Below are 23844 nucleotides of genomic sequence, written 5' to 3' on the forward strand. Positions count from 1 at the left end.
CTGCCCCGGTCCCCTCGGTCCCCCCGGTGCCCCCGGGGGTGTCCGCGACCCCCCATCGCTGCCCAGGCCCCCCAAGCCCCTCGGGGCCAGGAACTACAACTCCCGACATGCACCGGGGGCAGCGCGGGGATCCCGCCGCGCGCCGTCCCACAATGCACCGGGGCCGCCGCGCAGTCACCGCGGGGGCGCGGGGCTGGCAACGGACGGTGTTAAACGTCGTTAAACGTTATCAAACGTTATCAAACGTTATTAAATGCTTATTAAGGGTTTGTTAAGGGTGTGTTAAGGGCTTATTAAGCGTTGAAGAAAAGCTCAGCTACGAGCCCAGCTGTTTGCGGTTCTCCCCCGTCCCTTCCGGGGGCGTCCGCGGCGGCGGAACTACAACTCCCGGCATGCCCCGCGTCCGCCGCAGTTCCGTTTCCGGGAGCGCCGCCGTGTCCCCGGAGGGGCGGCGGGGCCCGGGCGGTGACACCGGCGGGGACACCGCGCTCGGGGCCGCCCGGGGCACGGACAGCGCCTCCGCCTGCGCCCCCGGACCGCCCCGGGGTTCCTTCATGGGCGGGCGGCAGCGCGCCGCGCTGCCCCGGGCCTGGTGAGGCGCCGCCGGCGGCGGGAGCGGCGGCACCGGGGGAGATGTACGTGCAGGAGGAGAAGATCTTCGCGGGGAAGGTGCTGAGGGTCCATGTGTGCACCATGGAGGGCGCGGAGTGGCTGGAGGAGGTGCCCGAGGACACCACGGTGGAGAAGCTCAAGGAGCGGTGCCTGAAGCACGTAAGGAGCGGGGGGGACGGCGGGGCCGGGGGAGAGCCCTGGGGAGGGTCCGGGCTGGGGATGGAAACCGGGGAACGGGGCAAAGGGATGGAAATTGAGGGTTGCAGGAAGGGCTGGAAAGTGGAGATCGAAGGGAAAGGCTGGAAGTCTGGGACCGAGAGGAAAGGGTGGAAATCGCGTTGGGGAGGAGGGGTTGGAAATCAGGGACTGAGGGAAAAGGCTGGAAATCAGGGAGCGAAGGGAAGGGCTGGAAATCAGGGACAGGGGAACAGCCTGGAAGTCAGGGACTGAGGGAAGGGTGGGTGCGTCCTGTGTGAAGAAAACTGATTTTTCCAATGCCCTGTAAGTGTCTTTAAAAAGTGGGGGGGAAAAAAAGTTTAAGTAAACAGATGTTTTCGTGTTGTGTTTAGCTCTGTCTGCCTCCCCCCAGGTTATATGGGATTGTTCCATATGGAAGGAAAACACCCGTTTGGGAGAGTTTTGTGTGTTGGAAAAGGAGGGTTTGGGCGGAAATCCCTTAGTAGCCTTTTTTTGCAGAGTTTGGTGTGTGTTCTGCAGTGGGGTCAGAGATCAGCTCCTGTGTGAGCTGGGGGGGGCGAGTTGGAGTCTGCTGAGCTGGTTCTGATCATTTCCCCTCAGAAATTACAGCCTGGCTTGTTTCTGTGTGAGAACAAAGAGGGAGAGTGGTAACTGTGGTGGAAAAATGACACGTTTTGTAAAAATCTTAGTGCAGCCTCCCCCTGTGCTGGCACAGGAGCGACTGAGGTGGTTTTTTGGGGTGATTAAAAGCTCTTCTAATGTCCCTCCTGTTCTCTTGGTGGAAGGGGCCAAAGGGTAAATTACTTGTCACTGTATGGAAGAGAAAAGGTGCCAAAAGCAGAGGCAGAGCCTGTGGAAGCTGAGCAGGAGAACAGGGGTTCTCCCTGTGCTCGGGCACCCCCATGTTTGTGGTGTTCAGTGTTAAAACCAGGGGTTTCAGAGCCACCAGACTGAGGTTGGAGGCTCTGCCCCAACTGTTTCACTGCCCTGATTGACAACAGCAGCGTGTGAGGTGGGGACCCATGGCCAGGACTGCCCTGGGCTCAGGGGCCAGCACAGCTCTGGCAGCTGCAGCCCTGGATCCTGAATCCTGCAGCATTTCCTCCTGAGGGACATGAAACTTTGGAGTGGCAAAAGCAGGAACCTCAGCTCCCACCTCTGAGAGCACAACTTGCTAATTCACATTCAACGGTGTGGGGTTTTTTTCATCTTCAAAGTCTTGCAAAGACTTTTTTTTTATTTTTCCCCACATAAAACACGTGCCATAGAAAATCCCTGTAATATGTCATTGCTTAACTCCTGTTTGAAGGGTTAAGGGTTTGGTTTTCTGGGTGAAATAAGGGTGCCCAGCAGCCCTGGTGGCCTCTGCCTTGGGCCTGCTGGCTGTATCCTCTAAGCTGGAATTCCTGGAAACCACAGGTCCCAGCACAGCCTGGTTTTCCTGTCTCATAGTCCTTGTGCAAGTGCTTTTGGATTTAGGGATGAGAAGGGTCAGCAGGGGAGGGAGGATTCTGCCCCTCTGTTCTGCTGAGGTGAGACCCCACCTGCAGTGCTGGGTCCAGCTCTGGGGTCCCAGCATGGGAAGGACACAGAGGAGGCCACCAGGGTGATCAAAGGGATGGAGCAGCTCTGCTGCGAGGAAAGGCTGGGAAAATTGGGATTGTTCAGCCTGGAGAAGAGAAGCTTTGGGGTGACCTAACTGTGACCTTCCAGGACCTGAAGGAGCTACAGGAAAGATGGAGAGAGACTATGGACAAGAGCCAGGACAAGGGGGAATGGCTTCAAACTGACAGAGAGTGGTGTTAGATGGGAAATCAGGAAAGAATTCCTCCCTGTGAGGGTGGGGAGGCCCTGGCACAGGTTGCCCAGAGAAGCTGTGGCTGCCCCATCCCTGGAAGTGTCCAAGGCCAGGTTGGACAGGACTTGGAGCAACCTGGGCTAGTGGAAGGTGTCCCTGCCCATGGCAGGGGGTGGAACTGGTTGATCTTGGAGGTCCTTCCCACCCAAACCATTCTGGGATTCCACAATCCCAAGGGAAGATGGGGCTGCCCCACTGAGAGCTGTGGGTTCAGAGCCCCCCACGCTCCCCTTTGTCCCTCTCCAGCTGAGAGGTTGAAGCAGAATGGAGCAAACACTGCCAAAACAGGGTGGGGTGAGGCTGACCCGCACATGTGCAGAGCTGAGAGGCCTTTAATTATCAGGAAGCTTAATTAATAGATGCTTCCCTTGCCGTGCAGGTCGGGGCAGAAGACAATTGATAACTCGGTGTGATATTTGATTTCATTCTCTCTGCTTCTTTGTGCTCCTGGGGTGGATTTGCATAACCATCATGGATAATGGATAGTTGTATGGAGGGGGAAAGCAGACATGCAAAAATCCTGACTCCTGATCATGGGTATGTTGCACTGATTCTTGACAGCACCCCGAGATAATTTATGCAGCCACTTCTTGTGAGATGCTGATGATTATGTTCCCTGAAGTCTTTGGAATCATTCTTTCAGGGAGCAGAGGGAGATATTTGTGACAGGTTTGAACCAGGAAAGGGGCCACTTTTCCCTCCATAACATTCCAGTGCTTGCTGATCTCCGAAGAGCCACTCTCAATGTCTTTATTTCCCCTAAATTTTACGTGTTGGGGTTTTTTTGTTAGCTAAAGGAAAAAAAAAACCTCCCACTAGTTTTCTCTCTCACCTGTAACACCATAGTTGTGTTTGTAAAACAGATGGTTTAAGCCACCCAAGTTTAAGGGAGAGTCCGTGCTATTTTCAAATGTTTCTGTTATTAAAGCAAGCAAACAAACAAACAAAGCTTTTCCTTATTTAAAAACAAACAAAGCCCTGTGGTTTCTCAGGATTCCAAGCTTTGCAAACAGTGTTTGGCATCACCAGGGCTTATGATTCCAGCAGTTGCTCAGGCACCTGTAACAAAGGTTTCTCACCTGCCTGGCTGTGAACTCCACAATTAAAAGGGACTGGTGAGAGCTTGGAGAGGCACTGCCTGTTCTGCTGGCTTTTCTAATTCCAGAGCATGTTAAAGTGTGAAGATAAGCCAAGTGTTTCACTCAGCAGCCCCTTTGATATATGGAGTGCCCAAATACGCCTTATTATTCTCTGCAGTTGTTAATAAAGTGGTTGGAGGGACAGGGAATAAGAATTGCTGTCCACAGAACTTTGGTTTTTTTCACTTAAACTTTTACCTTATTAGTTTTATGACTAGTTATTCTGTTGGCAGTATAGTATTCTGATTGCCCCCACACACTCCTGGGGGAAAATGGGTATTAGGTCTGTGTGTCCCACCCCAAACACACCTCACAGCTCCCCTTTTCCAGTTCTTCCTTTTGGGCTCTGACTCTCAGGATGTGAGACAAGGAGCTTGTTTGGAGAGGAGATGTTCCACTGATGTCCTCTTGGGCATTTTGGGGACCTTATCAGATCCATTACAGGAGGTTCTCCCAGCTGTTAATGTGTTCCTTGGCCTTGGTTCAGCAGTTAATTCCTAAGAAGCTCCTGTTAGACAAAGCAGGACTCAGACTTTCCCCCTCAATCTCAGTGAGGGATCAGAACTGGACTCAAATTCAGGTGAGGAACTGGGATCTGTTGAAAACAAGTGTGTTTTGTTTGGAAAAAGAGCAGGGAGCTGAGTTTTCCATCAGCTGCAGTCAGCACAAAAGGTGGTGATGGACTAAAAAGGTTCCTTTGAAGGAGGGTGGTGATGGACAGGACTAAATTCTCCATCAAAATAAGGGCTGGTTTCAGTGGGATTTCTGGGAATGGCTCTGTCACACCAAGGCTGAACATGTTCTTCAGCAAACAAGGGGAAAGGGGCTTGGTAGGAACATTTAGAAGTGTCATTAAAAGCTGTTTGCAGTGAGCAGAACAGGTGAGGTCAGTGTTGAGTGTCCTGGTTTGTGGTGAGAACAGAGCAGCAATTTCATGGGGTTGGTGGGTTGTTATTTTTATTTTTGCCTTTCTGGAATTGCAACCACTTTGCTTTCTTTTTTCCACTCCACCAACTTAGAAGCCTCTAGGTGCACTGATGTAATAATGTTCCTGAAATCTCTCACTGTGGGTCTGGAGCCACCCTGGTGGGAGGAGGAGGCAGCTCCAGGCCTGTGTGTGCACTCCTTTTTCAGGATTTGAACTTGATTTCCTGGTGAATTATTGACATACAATTTAGAATTGCAATAAGGGACTGGGCACAACGTTCATATATGAGAAAGACCTGTGGTGTGCTGATTATTTGTGGCTGGGGAGAAGAACTGTGAATATAATTTGTGTTCAGTCCTTCCAGCAGGAACCCAGGTTAGGGCTCCAGCAGCCAAATCTGAATTCAGCTGGAAACAAGTGCAGAAACTGCCCAGTTTAGGGTCAGATAAACCCAAATCACTGCTGGCAGTGCCTTGTTTACTCTGACAGTGTGTGTAAATAACAATTATTAGATGGAGCAGGGAGTTCCTCCTATTTTCACACCACAAATGAGAACACCCTGCATCATTACAACCTTCCCTTGTGTAAAACACTGGCTGCCCTTTGTAGATCTGCATTCTTAGTTTGTGATACTAATTGCTGCTCACTAAGAGAGAGGGACCTTGGTGATCTGTTGCAGAATTAACTAAGCTGTGGGCCCTGGAACATCCTTGCTTTGCTCCCAGTCTCCAAGGCCTGAGTATAGGACCAAGCACTTGGACTTGTGTGATAGAGATGTTCTGTAGGGGAAAAAGTCTAAATCCACTCACAAAAAGGCACAAATCAAACCTCAGGGCCTTTAATAAAACACATTCTGTGCACTGGCCTCTGGCTTAAGCTATTAAGAAGCCAGGAAATGATGCACAGTTTGTATGTGGGGAATCTGGAGTGCCCAGTGATTCATGCAGGAGCCTTGTTTCTGTCTTCTGATCTCCAGTATTTGTTGTCTTCTGCAGTGTGTCCCTGGGAGCTTGGAGGATCCCAAAACTGTGACACATCACAAGCTGATCCATGCTACATCTGAGAAGGTGCTGACAGACACAAAAACAGTCTTGGAGGAAAATATTCAAGACAGAGGTAAGGTTGTCTGGGTTTTAATCTTGTCAGTCTGGAAGCAGCAGGTTGTGTCTCATTTGGCAAGTTCCAAGCAGCAGCATTTTTAATATCTACTCTCTGCTTTGACATAGGAAGCTAACTAAGGTGGCAAAAAAACAAAGAGGGGAAAAAAGACTTTTTTATCCCCCCCAGAGAAAGCACCTGGAGCAGTTTCCTTTTCTTCATTCCTGCTTTTAAGAGTTGAAAAGGAGTTAAGAGCGGTCATTCAGTCAATAAGTTAAACTGATTCTTTTATCTCCTTTTAAAGTAATTTTTTAAACCTCCAGGGCAGCATTTACCCTTCAAAGCTATTCAAGGATAGTTCTATGGCTTCAAGAACCACACTGTGGGGTTTCTTGAGGGTGTCCAGGTGAAGCAGGAGGGTGGTTGCTGAGGTCTGAGTGAAGTTGAGACCTCATTGTCCTCTGCAAACAGGTCAAAATCCATTGCACTGTGGTCTCACTGACCACAGTAGAGTTTGTGGGGTGTGCATTTGCTCCTGAGATTTAAATGTGAAACAAAGACCTAAATAAGAGAGCTGGAGTCAGCTTTTACTGGACAGCTCAAGGTAATGGCCTGTTTTGGAGCCAGGGCAGTGTCAGAAAGTGAGAGAAGCAGAACTGAAATATTGTGTGAACCAGAAACTCTGCAGGAGTAGAGTCCCTGCTTCTTCCTGGGAACTGCTGCCATGGTTTCCCTTCCAAGGCAGTGTCACCTGTCACTGACAGGAGCTGGGAAGTGCCATCCTGGGCAAAGGCAAGGGACTGTTCCTGCTGGGGGGGGTGTTCTTTCCAGGCTCCTGTGGAGTGTTGGGTTGCAGTTTGCACAGCCAGGCAGCACGAGCTGTGTATCCCAGCAAGCTGTCAGGTGACTGACTGCCTCTCCACTCCTGCCTGTGTGCTCTGCCTTCCCTGCTCCTGCCTGGCAGGGACAGGGATTCCAGTGACAGCTGAGTGCCCCGGGCTGCCTGTACAGGGCTCCTGTCACGTCTGACCAGCTGCACAGAGGAGGGTTCACAGCCCTCACCAGCTGCTGCTCTTGGCTGTTCTGTGCTGGGCCAGACTGAGAAACTTGTCATGGAAAGCATGTTTTGTTTGCTTTTGTACCTGCCCAGTGCAGTGGACTAAAAACTGCCTGTCAGCCAGGCCTGGCTGAAGGACTCAGGGGTTGCCCAGGTTTGGGCTCTGAGCAGTGGCTGCATCTCCTCCCTCAGAATGTCTGTGGCAGTAACTGAGGTGCTACAAAGCATCACATGATCTCTGCTAAAAGGTTGCCTTTAAAGGGAGAATATTAGTCTTAAAAGCCCAAAGAGAGCTGGTGCCAGGTGATGTGAGGCTGAAGACTTGTTTGCCCCGGTGGGCTGCCAGGGGTGCTCCCCTGCTGCAGGCTGTGAACCACTCCTGCCATCCACACACCAGCGTGAGCTTCAGCCTGGTGCTGCAAGTCCTTGGAGCTGAGTGCTTGGCCCCAGCTTAGACCAAAAACCATCTGTGCTGTCTCTGCTGCTTCCTTCTCAGTGCAAACACTGAGTGCTGATTCTCTTCTTATTATCATGAGCTGTACTGATTATGTAGAAGACATCTGGAACCTGTAATACCCTCTCTTTAAGGGTGGTGTGTGAGGAGAAGAAACCAGTTACACAAAGTGTAATTAATCCTGGACCCAGTTTTGAATTCTCTGTGCACCAAGGAATCTTGTGAAACCATCCAGGTCCTAAAGGGTGAAAAAGGTCTGATGCTACAGTGGGATTGATACAAAATTCATCTCCAGGAACAATTTGTGAAATATCTCACAGGAACTGTCCTCACATCCTTTCTAATGTACTGCAGTGTCATTCTCTTTGTAGATGTGTTGCTTTTGATCAAGAAACGTGCACCACCTCCACTCCCCAAGATGGCAGATGTGTCTGCAGAGGAGAAGGTGAGTTTGAAATACTTCTCAGCTTGGCAGTTTTGGTTAACTGCTTTATGGATGGGATGTGGAAGGGTTACTGTGCTGTACTCTGCTTACAGAGGTAAATGCTGCCATTGAATTCTAGGAAAGTTACTTCATATTTCTTCCAAGCTTAGAGAAAGCTGATTTTACATTTTTAACTGTCATTCTGAGAACATTTGCCTTAAAATACGACATGCAGTTGCACTCTGTGGAAGTGGCATAGATTTGATCTTTGAAAAAATATCTAATGACTTTATAAATATAGTTCAACAAGTGCCTTGCTTTGGTGGAAAACCCAAAGAAATGTATTGACTTGCTGTCTCCTGCCTTCAGCCACCCTCTAACCAGGTCTCTAGAGCTGAAGTGTTGACCCCTTACTGTTTTATTCCATTTTATTGGTGTGTAATTGTTCCTGAGGGTCGGTGATGCCCAGAGTGCTGTTTGTGCACCAGTGTTACTGCAGTTCATGTAAATCACATAAACACTTCAAGCAGTGCCTTGTGCTTAAAATGGTGAATTCCTGGGTGTCTCTTCTTCATCCTTGCACAGCTTTGTTTCTTCTGGGGTGTCTGTGCATCCCTTCCTGCAGGGATCGTGTCCGTCTCTCTCCTCAATATGGTCCTGCTGTGCAGAATGTCACTGTAAGAGCACAAATTATAAGACTTGGGAATATTTATAGTCTGGACCCTGCTATGTTTTGTGCTGGATCAGGAGCATGTGCTGCAGATTCCCTGCATGATCCTGGCAGGCAGTGCAGCTCCCCCAGGGATAAGCAGTGAAGTGTTTCCTGTGCCCAGCGCTGGTGCAGCTCTTGATGAGCTGAGCTGTGAGCAGGCCCTGGGGAGCAGAATATGATCCTGGGCACTGAGACTTCTGTAATACATCTCCCTCTTTATGCTGGAATTTCCCTGCCTGTTCAGATAACAGCAATAGTTGTGAGGACTGAAAGTGGGGCAGCCAACAGGCCCAGTTTAGCTCTGTCACTGCAGAGTGACGCCGGTGCTGTTTGCCCGTGGTATTGAAGTTACAGGGCACTGCTTGATGCCTTGGTGGAGAGTCTGAAACTGCTGTATTCTCTGGTCTGTGGATAATGGGTTATGAAACCTGCTCCTGTTCCCTTCCCTGCAGAGGAAGCAGGAGCAGAAGGCTCCTGACAAGGATGCCATTCTCAAAGCCACTGCCAACCTGCCCTCCCGCAGCGCCGACCGCACCGTGGCCCATCACAGCATGAGGGATGTAAGTACTGCATTTACCTCCCACTCTGACACCCCAACAGCCTTTCAGCCTGTGCAGCCTTTCCTTTGACACATTTTACCTTTCTCCCTTCTGTATAAGAAAAATTCAGATGTATACAATGTATATTGAAATAAATAACTTAAAAGTTTAGACACAGCTTATGCTATTTAGTGATAAAAAACCCACTGCTTCTGAATGATCATAGAGCCATAGAATGATTTCATAATCTTCGTATTTTGACTTTAGGATTTTATTGGTATTTTATGATTTGAAATGTTTTATTCATGGAAAAGCCTCAGAACATATTCAAGATCTAGCAAACATTAAGTTAGAGGGGTTTATTTCTTCAGGCTTAAGTAGTTCAGGTGTTTGCAGTGGGGTTTTTTCTCTTCCTTGACCCATGGGGTAGAAATAAAAGGACCTTTCTGGACTTCCCAGGAAAGTCTTCTTGAGAGACTAAACAATGAAAATAAAGCCCTACTAAAGCACCTTTCTGAGCAGAGGGCCAGGCTGCTGCTGTGCTATAACAATAGATACATTAAGATTCAGTGATGTCTTGTCACATCCTGTCTAAATGTTTTGACAGTTTCCTTTCTTGCAGTTCCAGACAGAGCTCCGGAAGATCTTGGTGTCTCTCATAGAAGTTGCACAGAAATTGTTAGCACTGAACCCAGATGCAGTTGAACTGTTTAAGAAGGCAAATGGTATGAACATATCTTTGTAGTTCAGTCCTGGGAATTTGTTTGCTTCCAGGGCACAGGAGTGGGCTCAGAGGGAAGTTCAGACCCTGATGTGACAGCAAAGCCGCCACAGACTTTGTGGCAAAAGTTTCACCTTGTAGATTGTACAAAACTTGTGGATTTATAAGGTCCCTTTGGGGTGGATGAGAAGGTCCATTTACAAATGATCAGTAGGGATGGTAAAGAATAGTTGAAAATGCACAAAGAGGTAGTAAAATGAGGAGAAACTGTGACTCTTGATTCAGCTGGTGGGAAATGCTCATCCTTGAGAGCTGCTACAACAAGATCCAACTTAATTTCTAGAGAAACAATTAATGGATCTTCAGTGAATCTCACATATTTAATTATGTGGAAGTCCCCTGGTCATGTGTGAGTTAACTGCCTTTTGTTTGAGATCTTGAACACATCTGGACAAAGTCTTTGTCCTGGAAGAATCTCTCTGAGCCAGACTGAGCTGAGAGCAGCAAATTAAACGATGAGGTGGCAAACTGGGGGCAGGAACAAAAGAGGAGATGGAAGAGAGAATGGGGCTTGAACTTCACACATGCCATTGCATTGACACAGGGGTTTATTTGAGCTTGCAGTCAATTTGAACATTGTTCTGTTTGTGTGTGTGTAGCCATGCTGGATGAGGATGAGGAGGACAGAGTGGATGAAATAGCTCTGAGACAGCTCACAGAGATGGGCTTCCCAGAGAGCAGAGCTGTCAAGGCCCTCCGGTTAAATCAGTAAGTAAATCACTGCATATGCTTGGGAAAAAAAAATCTGCATTTTTCCTGAAGTTTCCTTATGTGGGTCACCTAAATTTAGGTTGGGAAAAGCATTAACTCAGGGAACAGTGCTGCCTCAGGCAGAGTGCAGGTGGCACAGGGAAGGGGAAGCAGGGCTGGATTGCCCTGGAAGGTCTGTGGGTCAACAAGGCTGTTTCCAGGTATTAAATCACATTTTCTTCTGCTTTAGAAGTCAGATTTCACAGAGGAAAAAGCCACCTTGGTCCATCCATGTTGGTCTTTCAGCTGTAGAAATATGCTTTGTGCTGGTCTTTAGAAACATTCCAAGGATATTGTGAAGTCCAGAGAGCAACTGCAGGAAAATAGGAGGGAATGTAGTACTTCTCATGCCCTAAGAACAATGAGCTGTACTGCCTTGTTCCTGAGAGGGGTTTGTTAGGCCATTCTTGAAAAATTTTAATGAGAGAGAGTCCACAACACATTCCAGTTGCTCTTTTCCAATGTCTCAGGAAGAGTTTCTCCCTGCTGTCCTCCAGCTTTCAGGTTATAACTGAAAAGCCAAACAGGCAAAGGTTTGCCCTTCCATGAACGTGTAATAATTCCTGTTACATGTTCACCTGCCCTTGCTTTTTCCTTCATATCCATTGGGAAAAAGATGTGTTTGGGAGCTCTGAGGATCCTGAGCTCGAGCAGTTGCACTGCCCAGCAAGTGACTGTGTCACTGAGGGCCCACAGGTCTCTCCTGAAGTCACAGTGGAGGGATTTCCAAGTGGGGCATTTCCAACTGCAGTTGTCCCTGTTGAATTTTGCTCTGGCTCAAGGCACATCGTTCATATATAATGTTTTTCACCCTTTTTTCTCTTGTTAATGGCATTCCTTGGTCGCTGGATGGTCTGAGGGAGATCTCCTCAAGCACCAGAGTTTTTGCCATCTGAGATGTGTTTCCATGTGAATTTGGAACATGCTTTGCTGGCAGTTTTGTCGACAGTTGCAAACAGTCAGTGTTTGCCTGCTGTGCAACAAAGCAGATGATGGGGAGAGTAGGGTGACTCCCTTAGAACTGCCTGTTAAACTCTGGGTTGCAGCTGTCCAAGCTGGACGTGGTTCCTCTGTTTTCCTGGCTCCAGAGGAGATTGTGGTGCCCTGAGTGCACAGAGAATTGATGTGCTCCGAGATTGGCTCCAGCACTTTATTTGTGACTTTTCAGGTACTAATTAACCTGCAAGTCAATATCCCAGGGGGATAAGAGCAACGGCAGAGGTGTGTGGAGCCCTGCTGTACCTCTGGGGAGTTCCTCATCCCGCTGTTCCCCTTTGTTTCCCAGCATGTCGGTGACCCAGGCCATGGAGTGGCTGATAGAACACGCAGATGACCCTTCAGTGGATGCTCCCCTGCCAGGTCAGACTCCTGCAGAAGCCACAGCTGAAGCTGCTGCCTCCTCTGCTGAGGCAGCTGCGGGTCCCAGCTCGGAAGAGGGAGGGGAAGAGGCCAAGGATGAGCTGACGGAAATATTCAAGAAGATCCGGAGGAAAAGAGAGTTTCGTCCGGACCCACGGGTACGTGCTGTGTGTCCATCAGGAATGGAAGGGACTGTAGGCACCAAGGAATCCTTATAAATCTTTAGCAAATAATTTAAATGGGACATCTGGGTACACGTGTGTTGTGCTGGCTTGGCAGGATTTCAGTGGAGGTCTTTAGAGAGTGTTTAAATTTAGGAATACTTCCAGTCGTGGAATGTTCTGAGTTGGAAGGATGTTACCTCGGGAATGCAGGATCTAAATGAGAGACACTGTTACTTCTGCACCTGAAAACTGAGAGCACTGAAGTGAGACCCCTGGCACTGCCTCTTTGACTGCTGTGTAGGAAGGAAGGGTGGCAGGACAGGAGGAGGTCCTTTGTAGAAAAGGCCAAGCTGGATAGGGCTCTGAGCAACCTGGACTAGTGGAAGGTGTCCCTTCCACTTAGTTGGAACTAAATGACCTCTCTAAGATCCCTTCCAACCCAAACCATTCTGGGATTCTATGAAAAGGACAGAAAGGTGTGACTGTATTTAGGGGGCAAGGAAGGGTATCACCAGCAGGTTGGAGTCTTGCAGCAAACACAGAAGTTGCCCTTTTTTCAGAACACAGGTTTGGCTGCAGTGAGAAAGTGTTGTTCTCACACTGAGAGCTCACCAGGAGGGGCTCTTTGACATCTGGCACTTGAGATTCGGGTTAAAAGCTGCAAATGCATTTGATGACCTGGGTACAATTTCTCAACAAGGAAACATTCTTATCTAAATACATTACACTCACTAACAACATAATAAATCCTGGAGTGAAATTAAATGGGGTGAATAGAACCACAAATGCACATAAACCTTGACCATTCAGATGTGAACAAGAGTTTTATGGCAGGAGAGGAGTTCCTAAACAAGGTGTTTTTCCCGTGCCTCTCCTTTCTACCCCTTTGCCTTGCATTCAGCTTTCAGTTCTTGGGGACAAGAACTACCTTCACTCTTAAGATTTAGTTTTCTTCCATACTGAAGACACTTTTGAAGTAGGGTATTTGAGAACTTTGTTGGTGAAATCACTGAGTGGTCCCCAAATGGAAACAATGAGGGGGTTTTACCCCACAAAAACCTCCCGCACAGAAGGTGAAAGGTCATGATTGCTCTCATTTCTGCTTTAAATGTTACACTTATTAAGCTGTGCAATTCTTCTCCAGGCTGTCATTGCCCTGATGGAGATGGGATTTGATGAGAAGGAAGTGGTGGATGCACTCAGAGTAAACAACAACCAGCAAAACGCAGCCGTGAGTACAACGTTCCCCTTCCCTGCTCCTCTAAAAGTCTCTTCAGCTGCTTGTTTTCCTCATGGAATTGGGTGATGTTTTGCTCTATCCTAAAACCAACTGTTCCTGGAGATTCAAGGAGCCTCTTTTAAGTTAGATACACAACTACAATACAGAGGGTTCAAACTTCTCAGAGGAGCTCGGGGTGTGTGAGGTTGGGGCTGATCTGTCCAGCACAGCACACGTGGGCTTTCTAAAAGCTTTTGAGACAAAACTCCCTCACCACAGTGTGCAAAAGAGATTGTGCTCTCCTGAGAAAGGAAAAGGTGTTCCCTGTAATTAATAACTGATTAAAGGACAGGAGTAAGTGATCCAGCAGAGATTCAAGCCATGCAGTTGTGTAAATGACCGTTCAGCAGCAATGCTTCCACAGTTTCTGGAATCAAAAAATGTTAAGGTTTTCAAAGATTCATTAGTGCCTCTGCTAGTGGGTGATGTGTTAAGGAAAATTATGTGGGCACAGCTGACAACCAAGGAATCTTCTCCTCCTAAGGATCCAGTGCTGGCTACTGTTGGAGAGAGGATACTGGGCTGGGTGGTGCAAGTGAATAGTAAATGGTGTGAAAAGAAATGCACAGCTCAGGCTTTAACTGTGGGAGGAAAAAGTATTTTTAAAATGCCACATTATCAAAACTTTTATGTTGAGACACTTGGGTTCTAATGAAATCTCTTGTGCCTGGTGATTTCTTTCAGTGTGAGTGGCTGCTGGGAGACAGAAAACCTTCTCCAGAGGACTTAGATAAGGGCATTGACACCAACAGCCCTCTCTTCCAAGCCATCTTAGAAAACCCAGTGGTACAGTTAGGGCTCACCAACCCTAAAACTCTACTAGGTAAGTCCTGCCTGGGTTCCTGCTGCACATCCATGTGTTTACCAGCCAATGGAAGTGGAGCCTGGATGATGACAGCCCCCTTTGGGGGATTGGGGCAGCTCTGGACCCCTTTCCTCCCTTCCAGCCCTGGTGTTTGTTTGCTTCATCCTGCAGCTCAGCTAAACCCAGACCTTGGGGCTGTCCCAGAAATGATCCTAATTCCCCAGGACTACACTTGCTGAACTCAGAACTTTAATAGCTGCTGGCTGCAATGCTTTTGTGGATTTAGGAGACCTTTTGTGTGCTCCCTTTGGCCACGAGGGGAAAAATCAGGAATGTCTGTCTCGAACTCTGATTATTTCCCAGAAAAAACAAGGCTGGGTCCTGCTGTGCAGCTCCCTGTGAGCGAGGCCTGATCACTGAGACAGAAGATAACTTGTGGAAAAGTATCCAAACAAGAAGGCTGAGCTAAGGCTTTGCCTGTCAAAATTGAGATAAGATGTGAAAACACACTTCCCCTCGTTTGGGTTTGAGCTCTGGGGTAAAGTCTGTGTGTTCATGGTCAGAAAGGCTGTGAGCACAACATGTACCCAGCAGAGCCTCCAAGCTGGGAGGAATTGCTCCCTCTGACAACACAGAACAATGACTGGCTCTGTGATGTATATTTAAAGTTTTCCATTTAGTCTTTATCTTCAAAATTTATTTGAGGCAATGCCTTTAAATAAAGGCTGTGTGCACAGCTCAATCAAGAGGGCTCTTGAAAATACTGCTTTAAGTGTAATTAGGAGAGTTTGCAAGCCTTTAAATAATTCAAGAGCAGAACCTTCCCACTCCTGATTTCTGAACAAATGGTCTCTTCATTTCCAACCAGGGTTCCACACTGCAGCTCAGAATATAAATAGAAAATGAAATGCCATTATAGGAGCTTGGATGAACATCAGAGAATATATTCCTAGTGATACATCTGCAAATTGCTTATGTCACAGATTTTAATAATGAGCTTTTACATTTAATGGGTTTCTTACAGAGTATTGATAAATCTTTGGTTTTAAGCTTTTGAGTCTGTGTAAAAGAATATAGTTCAAGTGGTGAAAGGTGAGATGTGTGTTTTATTTTGGGCTTTTCTGGAGGCAGTGCTGCATGACCTTGAGCAAGGTATTAATGATGAGCCTTTCAGAGGTGCTGGGCACTTCCAGCTCCCACTAATGGCAGTTGAGTTCTGTGCACTGACACTCCAGGGAAAACTAACACTGACCTTGGTGCCAGACTCAACACTGACATTTTGGGGACTGTGCAGCTGCTTTTTTTGTCCTGTTCTGTAATGACTGGCTCCAAATGTCCAGGAGTTCAGCTCAGTGTCTGTCACAAGGCTTAGAAATCATTGCCTGGCCCGTTTTCCTGCCAGATTTGCAGCTTGGCTCTTGCAGTGGCTGCCTGATTCCTTCAACATGAGGACTAGGGTGAAAGCTGGAAAATAATAAACTAGCAAACAAAGCAAGCAGCCAACAAAGCTCATTGTAAAGACAGAAAGAAAAAATGCTCTTAAAAAAATAAAGATGACCTTTTTGTGCACACCCAGCCTTTCCCCTCCTGTGTCTGACTGCCTCCTTGACATCCTCTGCTCTCCAGACATCAGGAAGGAGGAATAAGATGCTGCTTCCCTTGTGGCTCCAGGGCCTCTGGAAAAGCTGGAACTCTGAGATTTGGGGGCTTAAGGGGCTACACTTGTGCTGGCTCTGTGTAGCCTTTGGCATTTCTGCTTTTGCTGGCTTAGTTTCCTCTCCAGAGGAGCCTCAGGGCAGCACAGGGAACAGGTGATGGTGCTTTCCATGAACTGTCTCAGTTAAGTACCAGGGAAAAAAAGGGATACTGGTGCAAGAAATCCAGGCTGGGATGTGGAAAAATGTTTGATCAGAGGAGTGGAGCTGCAGGAGAGTGTTCTATAGGAGTGCTGGCAGCAGATGGGCCTTCACAAATGGATGGATTGCATGGCATGTTCCTGCAGACAAATGCCTGGGGACATTTGTTAAGGCTTTAGCTCTTCAACCCCACGGCCTTGAGGTTTTGTGGGATGGACTGTAATCCAGGCTGAGCATTTAATCGCTGTCTGCAGTGAATTTAATGCTGAGAAATGAGGAAAGCACAACCTGGAGCATCATCCCAGACTGTGGAGTCTTTGGAGCACAGGTGGCACAAGGTGCATTCCCACCATTTCTGGGTCGTGCTTGCCCACTGCCTTTGAGCTGTAGCCATTTCTAACTGTCCTGAAACATCCCAAACACTGAAGCTTTGCCAGGACTAACTGTTGCAATTCCCATCTCTTGGCAGCCTTTGAGGATATGCTTGAAAACCCCTTGAACAGCACCCAGTGGATGAACGACCCCGAGACCGGGCCCGTGATGTTACAGATCTCCCGGATCTTCCAGACGCTGAATCGCACGTAGAGGGGGGTCCCAGTGCACTGTGCCACTTCCTCCTGCCCCTCACTCCAGGGAATTTTGGGGAGGGGGCAGCTGGAAGGGGAAGGGAGGTGAGGGGGGAGATCCTGAGGTGGGTCTCTCCCACGAGAGCTTTTGTAGTTACGGCCAACTGGAGTGAGTTGCCTTGTGGATTTTAGTGTTAGTGGAAGAGGTTTGAAGGCTTGTTTTTGTTTTCAGGTATTAGGTTTAAAATAAAGTATATCAGAAAAACAAAACAAAACAAAAAAAAACACAAATAGGAAAAGGTTTTGTGCAAAAACACTTCAGAATCTGATTGTTGGAAAGAAACACGATCCTGCTTGTTAAAAAGGCCTGTGACAGTAGTTTTCTAGCCAGCTTTGCTAGGACCTGGCTAGTGTTTACAAAAGGTCACTGACCACTGGCATAGGATATTAATCATCTCCATACAGTATTAATTTATGGCTTGATCAAATTGCAAAACTGCTTTTTAAAAAAAAAAAAAAATCGATTTTAGGAAATGTTTTTTTTTTAAAAAGCCCAAAATGTTGGGAGAGCAAGCACATTTCTGTCCAAACTTGTTTAATTTAAAACAGAATCATTCAGAGATGGAATTCTAAATAAATAGCATTACTTTTTCCTATTTATTTGCTGCATTAGTGTTGTTGCAGTCCCACAGGGGTTGTACTTGCAGGAGGTTCTCTGTCAGGTACCACAAAGGTGCAGCTTCTCTCTCGCCACAGAATTCACCACACCAAGACTTGAATTCCCACGTGGCTGCAGTTCCTGAGCTCATATCCCTCTTCCATATCCCGTTGCAAGGAGGGATATGTTCACATAGTGGTTTTTTTTTTTATCCATTTTTATGTGCACAGTTTTGGAAAGGGACTTCTGTGGGGTTTTTATTCTGTTTACAAAGAAGCAGCTGATTTGCATGGGGGGGGTTGTTGATCTGTAAAGCAGCAGAACCACGTAGGTTTTTATCTTGTTTAAGGCATTTAAAGCACGCTTGAAATTGTTATCTTTGAGTTAGAAGTGGGGTTTCTTTATGCTTATTTTTACCATGGCCATACCAAGAATGTCAGGCTGGGCCTTTCCTGTTTTGCCAGGAGACTGACTTGAGGTTTGAGAGAGGAATTCTGAGCTTTTAAGAGCAGAACTGTGAATATCCAGGACTGGGATTTTACAACTGGGCTCTGCAGGTGTCACTTTTTAACAGTCTGCTAAAAAAATGGGGTTTATTTCCAACTTAATGAAACAAAGATGGTATCTGCCATCATCCCTGCCATGTCCTGTGCTTCACAGCCCCTTAGGAAAGGCAGGATGGGCAAGTCCTGCCTCTCCAAACTGCAGAGTAACCAGGAGGAGACCCTGTGCTTAACCAGCCCAGAGGTGTCCTGTCAATCCTGAGCAAAGTCACCTCTGGAAGTGTGGGAGGGTTTTTCTGTGCAGTTGGGGTTTGGTTTGTTTTTTGTTTTTTGGTTTTTTTTTAAACAAAAACTCAACAAGATGCAACCTGAAACCCTACAACAAGTTTTGGCCTGAGCTTGGCATGTGCTCTGTGCTGTTCTGCGGTCGAGGCACTGAAGTTGCCAATTTCTCATCATTAATAAGAAGGGTGGGGAAATCAAAACAGCCTGAGATTTTATCTTGACTTACTATCCCAGGGTTTATTATTTGGTTTTTTGTTGCAATTTGTAACTCCTTCTGAAGCTTTGCAGTTGATGACTGCTGAAATATTTACTTCTGCACTTAGAAATTCCAAGCTTTATAGAGATGCTTCTTCTGTTCAAATTGGACAGTAAAACCATTTTTGTGGGCTCTTGCTAAGAATAGACTGACAACGTGACATTAAATTATAACCTTCTCCTGTAACTCAAGCCAGGAACCAGATCCTGCACCCCAGTGAGCTCAGCACAGCTACTCACGAGTAGTTGTGACTGAATGTTGTGGTGTTATGAGAGATTTTTATTATTTTTGTCCATTTTTTGCTTATCCCTGAAGCTTTTTTCTTGTAATAATACCAGAAGACTGTTTTACTTGAAGCTCTTAATGTTAGAGCCACACATCCTTCTCTACCAATCAGGATTCTGGTTAATATTCCTTGTAATGGGTGTTTTTAGAAGGGAAAGTTGGGAAAAACTACCCTGTAGTTTGGGGGGGTGTGTGTTTGGCTTTTGAGTGGGCAAGGAGAGATTCAGACTTAAGGAACTGTCTTGAGGAATGTAAAGGCTTGGGAAATGCTGGTTTTGATTTCAGCAGCACATGGTTGGACTGTGGAGCTTCCAGGGAGATAAAAGGGATCTGAGCTGTCTTCCTTGGTCAGCCAGGACCCCTCAGTGCCACTGAACTGGTTATAAAGTGTGGGCAAAAAGCTTCAGTAAAACAAATTATTCTTATGTAATAGAAGGTGAGATTGCCCAGGTTCAGCAGCAGCAGTTACAGACTGTAGGGATAAAGGAATGCTGCACCTTTGGAATGCTTGGAGGCTTGAGAATCCATGGTTATTTCTGGGTTTGGTTGTTCCAGAGCTCCACACTTGCACAGCTGAGGTGTTGGAGAGTGTGTTCTTGTTTGGGGTGGCTTTAACAGGGCCCTGCTTGGCTTGTGGGAACTTGAGTTTGCAGTGGCCAGAAGCTGAGAGAGAGCAGAATTTAGGGGGGGTGGTGTTTGCAGCAAGGCACAGGAGTTGGTTTAAAACAACCCAAAACTATCCTTGAGGCTGAAGGAACACGTGAGGAATTGCTCAAGACATCTGTGGGTTGGGGGTGTGAATTAGTCCAGGAGCTGTGTGTCCCCATCACTCCAGGGGGTGGGATTGCTGCTGCTTCACAAACTTGAGCCCATGGTGCTTGTAAAGGCTTTGATTGGCCCAGTTTTTACAAAACCTGCAAAAAAAAGTAGAATATCACCATTCCTGAGCGGGACTGTGTGATCCCCAGGCACAAGGAATGTGTGTGACAAGAGCTTTGCCTGGTGATCAGCTGTCCTGTTCCCTGGTCTGTGAGAGATCCCTAAACCCAGGGGATAGTCTTGTTGAATAAACCAGGTGGTTTTGTGAGGAACTCACAGTGAGGGTTTACAGGCTCAGGTCCTGTCCTTGCATATCTGGTGTTCAAGTTCTAACCAGCAGGGACATGTCACAGTTAAGTTTCTCATGACATGGTCTAGGGAATATTTGGAGGCCTGTGAGCTGGAGCAGGGAGGAGATGGGGTGGTAGGTGACTAATTGTGTTTCTTGCAGTATTTCCCCACTGACAGAGACAATCTTGTACCTTTTGCTGTGACAGGACTCTTGCAAGCCAACCAGCTATTTATTGAACTATATCTAACTTATAATTTTGTCATCAGAACACTGATATTTTTAATAGAAATGTACTATATGGAAGTTTGTTCTCAGGGCTTCGTATTTATACTCTTTTTAGGGGGGATGCATTTAAAGGGATGTATTTGGAAAAAAGGCCAGTGGCTACTTCAGCTTGGACCTTGATTGTCCTGACCTGTGAGCCCGAGCTTGTGTAACTCCTGCTAAACCCTAGTCCCTGGTCCAGTCCAAAGAATCTGCCATTCCTTCTCTCCCTGTGAGCAGTGGCATGAGTCTTCCTTTAGGATTGCTGCATCACTCCCTGGCCATGGTCACACAGGGTAACCCGGCTGCTTCCCGGCTCGCTGCTCTTTGCTCCATTTCGAGGACGTTTCTGTTCTCCATGCAGCTGGAAAATTGCCTTGCATGGTTCCTAAAGCAGCCAGCAGTGCATTCCTCCTCTGGGAAGGTGTGAGGTTCCCTCCTGCACAAGCTCCAAGACCTCCAGCTCGTGGCTTTTCTTGGCTCCTCTCAGCCTCTGTCACAGATGTGACCCAAACCTTGACCCCCCCCCGTTTCTTTCCTCACTCTCCTGGAACCAAACTTGTCTTTTGGAGATTGATCTTCATATCCAAGCAACACTTTAGTGGTTATTGAAATCCTTTTATTTTTAGTTAGGACTGTTATAATTAATTTTTTTAGGCATTGTGATTCATGGGCTGAGGATCTTTTAATATATTTTGGAAGTTGTTGAAATCAGCATTGCACCAAACGAATGTACAGTGACACTGTCAGCAAATCTTGCCTGTGGAAGGGACACAGAGGTTACCTGTGATCTCTGCTCCAGGGGCAATTTTCCCAAAGTCTTGTGCACAGGATAATGAGTGTTTCATCCAAAGTAACCGCCCTGTTTTTCTACTTTTAATAATAAATAACATTTTTATTAACTCGCAGAATAGCGGCGCTTCCAGCTGGTATTTCCATCCGACCGTAAGTCCCTGAGCTTTGAGGTTTGGGATGCTCCTGTATCCTCCTCTCTGGGACAGTTACTCCTCGGAGGGATTTGTGCTGGCTGGTGTAGGGCAGTGGGTGCAACCCCCACCTCCCTGCAGAGGAAATTATGTCCACGTGAATGTGCTCTCATGGTGGTGGTTCTCACCTCCATCCCGACATCTGGGTGTAGCAAAAGGGGTTTTTTTTCAGGACCTCTTGCCCTAGATTTGAAGATCTTCAATGCAGATCCTGTTTGCAGCATGTGAACTTCAATAAATATAAATGCATTAAATTCTTACTGAATTTGGGTATAGTTTTATATCGTGCTCTGGGGAGAGGGAGGAAATTGGATCACGTTTTAAGCGAAGCCCCCACAAGCCCAAGTGTCTTTGTTGCAGCAGGTAACAGAGGCCTGGAGAGATTTTTAATTTGCATATTTTTATCATGGCTTAATGAACTGTACACGAATGTGATTTGCTACCCAGCACTTCCCACGAGGCAGCACCAGGAAAATGATATCGCAAGGTACTGACTTCACGTTTCTTTTCATGTCACCTGTGTATCCAATAATTAGGTACCACGTAGGATAACTTTGATCTGGCACTGCCAGCAGTGTGTGGCATGCTCAGCTCTTCCTAAGGTGTAACATTACTTTTCTGAAGCTTAACTAGGGCGGATGTCCCTGAGCCTGTGGAATTCAGGATTCATTCTGGCCACGCTCCCGTGGCTCGCTGACCTCTCCCCGAGTGGGAAAACCAGCAGGATTTGCTCCCTCCAGAAACCCTCCAGGCAAAAAAGGCAAGGAATGCTGCTAATTTGTGATCCTTTTAAGCAGTTGCTGTTGTCTGCTGAAAGGTATTCCTGGAAATTAGGGAGGTGTTGGCAGAGCCAGACCTGTTCAGGCTGGAATTATTGCGTGTGGAGGTGTCAGACCCACGGCTGGGGCTGGAATGAATCCTGAGGCTTAAACCTGCTCACACATACACACCGAGACACTGATGTTATGTGTGTTGTACATTTATAATATATCATAAAAATAAAGTTTTTTGATTTATTACAAGGTGTTCTGAACCATCATTTGCAGGAGCAGCAAAGGTTTGTGGCTCCACGTCGTCGTTCTGTGTTCCTTGTACCTGCAGGTTGCTGGGACTGTTTCTCAAAAAGTGGGATATTTGGAGAGCTGGTCAGGAAACTTCCACAGAATTTGTGCAGGAAATCCTGGTTCAGGAGCTGGTTTTGCACCTGGAATTTATTTCTCTGTTTTTCAGGAAAAGTTGCATTTGGGGAGATTCATTGCAAGGGCTTTGTGAACCAAGATCTGGTGATCCCCTGGGATGTTCTGATGCCATTGAAGAGGGATTTATCTTGACAGTTGTTGACTGACAAATTGAAGCCCTTTCTTTCCCAACAAGGGAACCCTCATTAAGGAAAACAGCTCCAGCAAGGAGCAGCTGGTGGGATGCAGCAGCTTGCACGTGATGTGATGTAACCAAAATTGCCTTTGGGCTGCTGGAGATCTGGGATTGAGCTGGGAAGAACCTCCGAGCCTTGGCCTTTGTCTGCAGCTGCCTTGGAGGCAACTGATGACGAGTGTAAGTGTGTGAGATTATTTCTCTGAAGGAGACAGGATCTCTAGAGTACATTTGGGGGTTTTTTGGGGGTTGGTTTTTTATTAATCAGCATTTTCCCCCAGTGTTTAGGGCAAGGAACCCCCCAGCAGCCTGTTTATGTAGCACAGGTTGCATCAACTGCTGAGGAGTTCAGAGTCATCCCGTGAGAGGTGGGGGATTAGAGTATGAGACATCCAAACCCTGCTTGCTCAGGGCAGGCTGGTAAATGTGTTAAATGCAGGTACTTGTGGTGTCAGGTGGCCCTAACTGAGATTCCCTGTGATGCACAGATCAGCAGCAGGGCAATTCAAAGGTCCGGCTCTCCACTAATTTAAAATTAAAACAAAAAAAACCCTTAAAGCAGCTCGGGGTGTATCATTAGATAATGGTACTTCTGAACCTAAACTGGTACAGCAGGTCTGGGCAGAAACCCACACCTTAAAAATTAAAAAGTGCTGCTGTGTGAGTGACAGGATGGGCTGTAATTGGCGTGGGGTTTGTCAGCTCTCAGGGTGGTTTCAGCACAGGGAGGTGTCACTGGGGTTCTCCAGCAGGGATAAGGAGCGAGGCTGCGGCTGCTCCAGCCCAGGAACCACCTCCAGCGAGGCCGAAATCCTGCCATGAAGGGCGGGGAAGGTGAGTCCAGGTTGCACTTGGCTGTGAAAATCAACTTGGTGTTGGCAGGTGAGACATCCCTGACAATGCCAGCGGTGGGGCAAGAGCCATTCCCAGCCCCTCCAGGGGCAGTTTGCCAAAGAAGTCAGACTTTCTCCTTCCCTGTGCTCGCTCCTTTCCCGTGAATCAATGGTCACAGTCCCACTGCTCCATAAAGAGGAGCAGAATATTGAACAATTACCCATCAGCTCCTCCAACCCTCTGCCTGGGCAGGGTTCCAACGGTTGCCCAGGGAAACTGTGGCTGCCACATCCCTGGAAGTGTTCATGGGAGCAACCTGGTCTGGTGGAAGGTGTCCCTGCCCGTGGCAGGGGGTGGAATGAGATGAGCTTTAAAGTCCCTCCCAACCCAAACCATTGTGATTCTGTGGAACAGAAGGAAGCAGCAGATGCTGCCCTTGGGAGTTCCCAGCACGCTCAGGCCAGGCTGCCGTCCCCTCGGTGACAATCCCATTGTTCCCTCTGTGCTTGATCATGCCTTTCTTTTTAAATAGATTTTGTTCTGAGAGGAATTGGCCAAAGGAAGCAGCAGCTCTGGAAGCCGCTGGGGATGATTTGCTAGAGGGTAATTGGGTTTGGGGCAGAATTAATGGAGAAATTCTTTTGTCTTGATATTCAAAAGCTTTCACTTCAAATGTGGGACTTGCACTTGTGAACTGGATGTTGCTCCA

General features: G+C 47.3%; 1 protein-coding gene across 2 annotated transcripts; it reads left to right on the forward strand.

The window, feature by feature from the left end:
- Positions 1 to 421: 421 nt before the first annotated feature.
- On the forward strand, positions 422 to 21949 carry UBAC1 (UBA domain containing 1). 2 transcript variants are annotated; one of them, XM_027741309.2, is made up of 10 exons: positions 422 to 771; positions 5731 to 5851; positions 7716 to 7789; positions 8933 to 9040; positions 9642 to 9744; positions 10400 to 10508; positions 11836 to 12067; positions 13218 to 13304; positions 14037 to 14175; positions 16483 to 21949. In XM_027741309.2, exons 1-10 carry the CDS (start codon positions 634 to 636, stop codon positions 16596 to 16598), a joined length of 1227 nt encoding a protein of 408 aa, XP_027597110.1. In that variant the 5' UTR covers positions 422 to 633; the 3' UTR covers positions 16599 to 21949. The 2 variants fall into 2 exon arrangements, with proteins under 2 accessions (XP_027597110.1, XP_027597109.1); XM_027741308.2 differs by having other exon boundaries at positions 434 to 771; positions 9627 to 9744.
- The last annotated feature ends 1895 nt before the right edge of the window (positions 21950 to 23844 follow it).

This window comes from Pipra filicauda, unplaced genomic scaffold, assembly GCF_003945595.2.
Source record: "Pipra filicauda isolate LSUMZ 115617 unplaced genomic scaffold, ASM394559v2 scaffold100_size2392355_pilon, whole genome shotgun sequence".
Taxonomy (NCBI): domain Eukaryota; kingdom Metazoa; phylum Chordata; class Aves; order Passeriformes; family Pipridae; genus Pipra; species Pipra filicauda.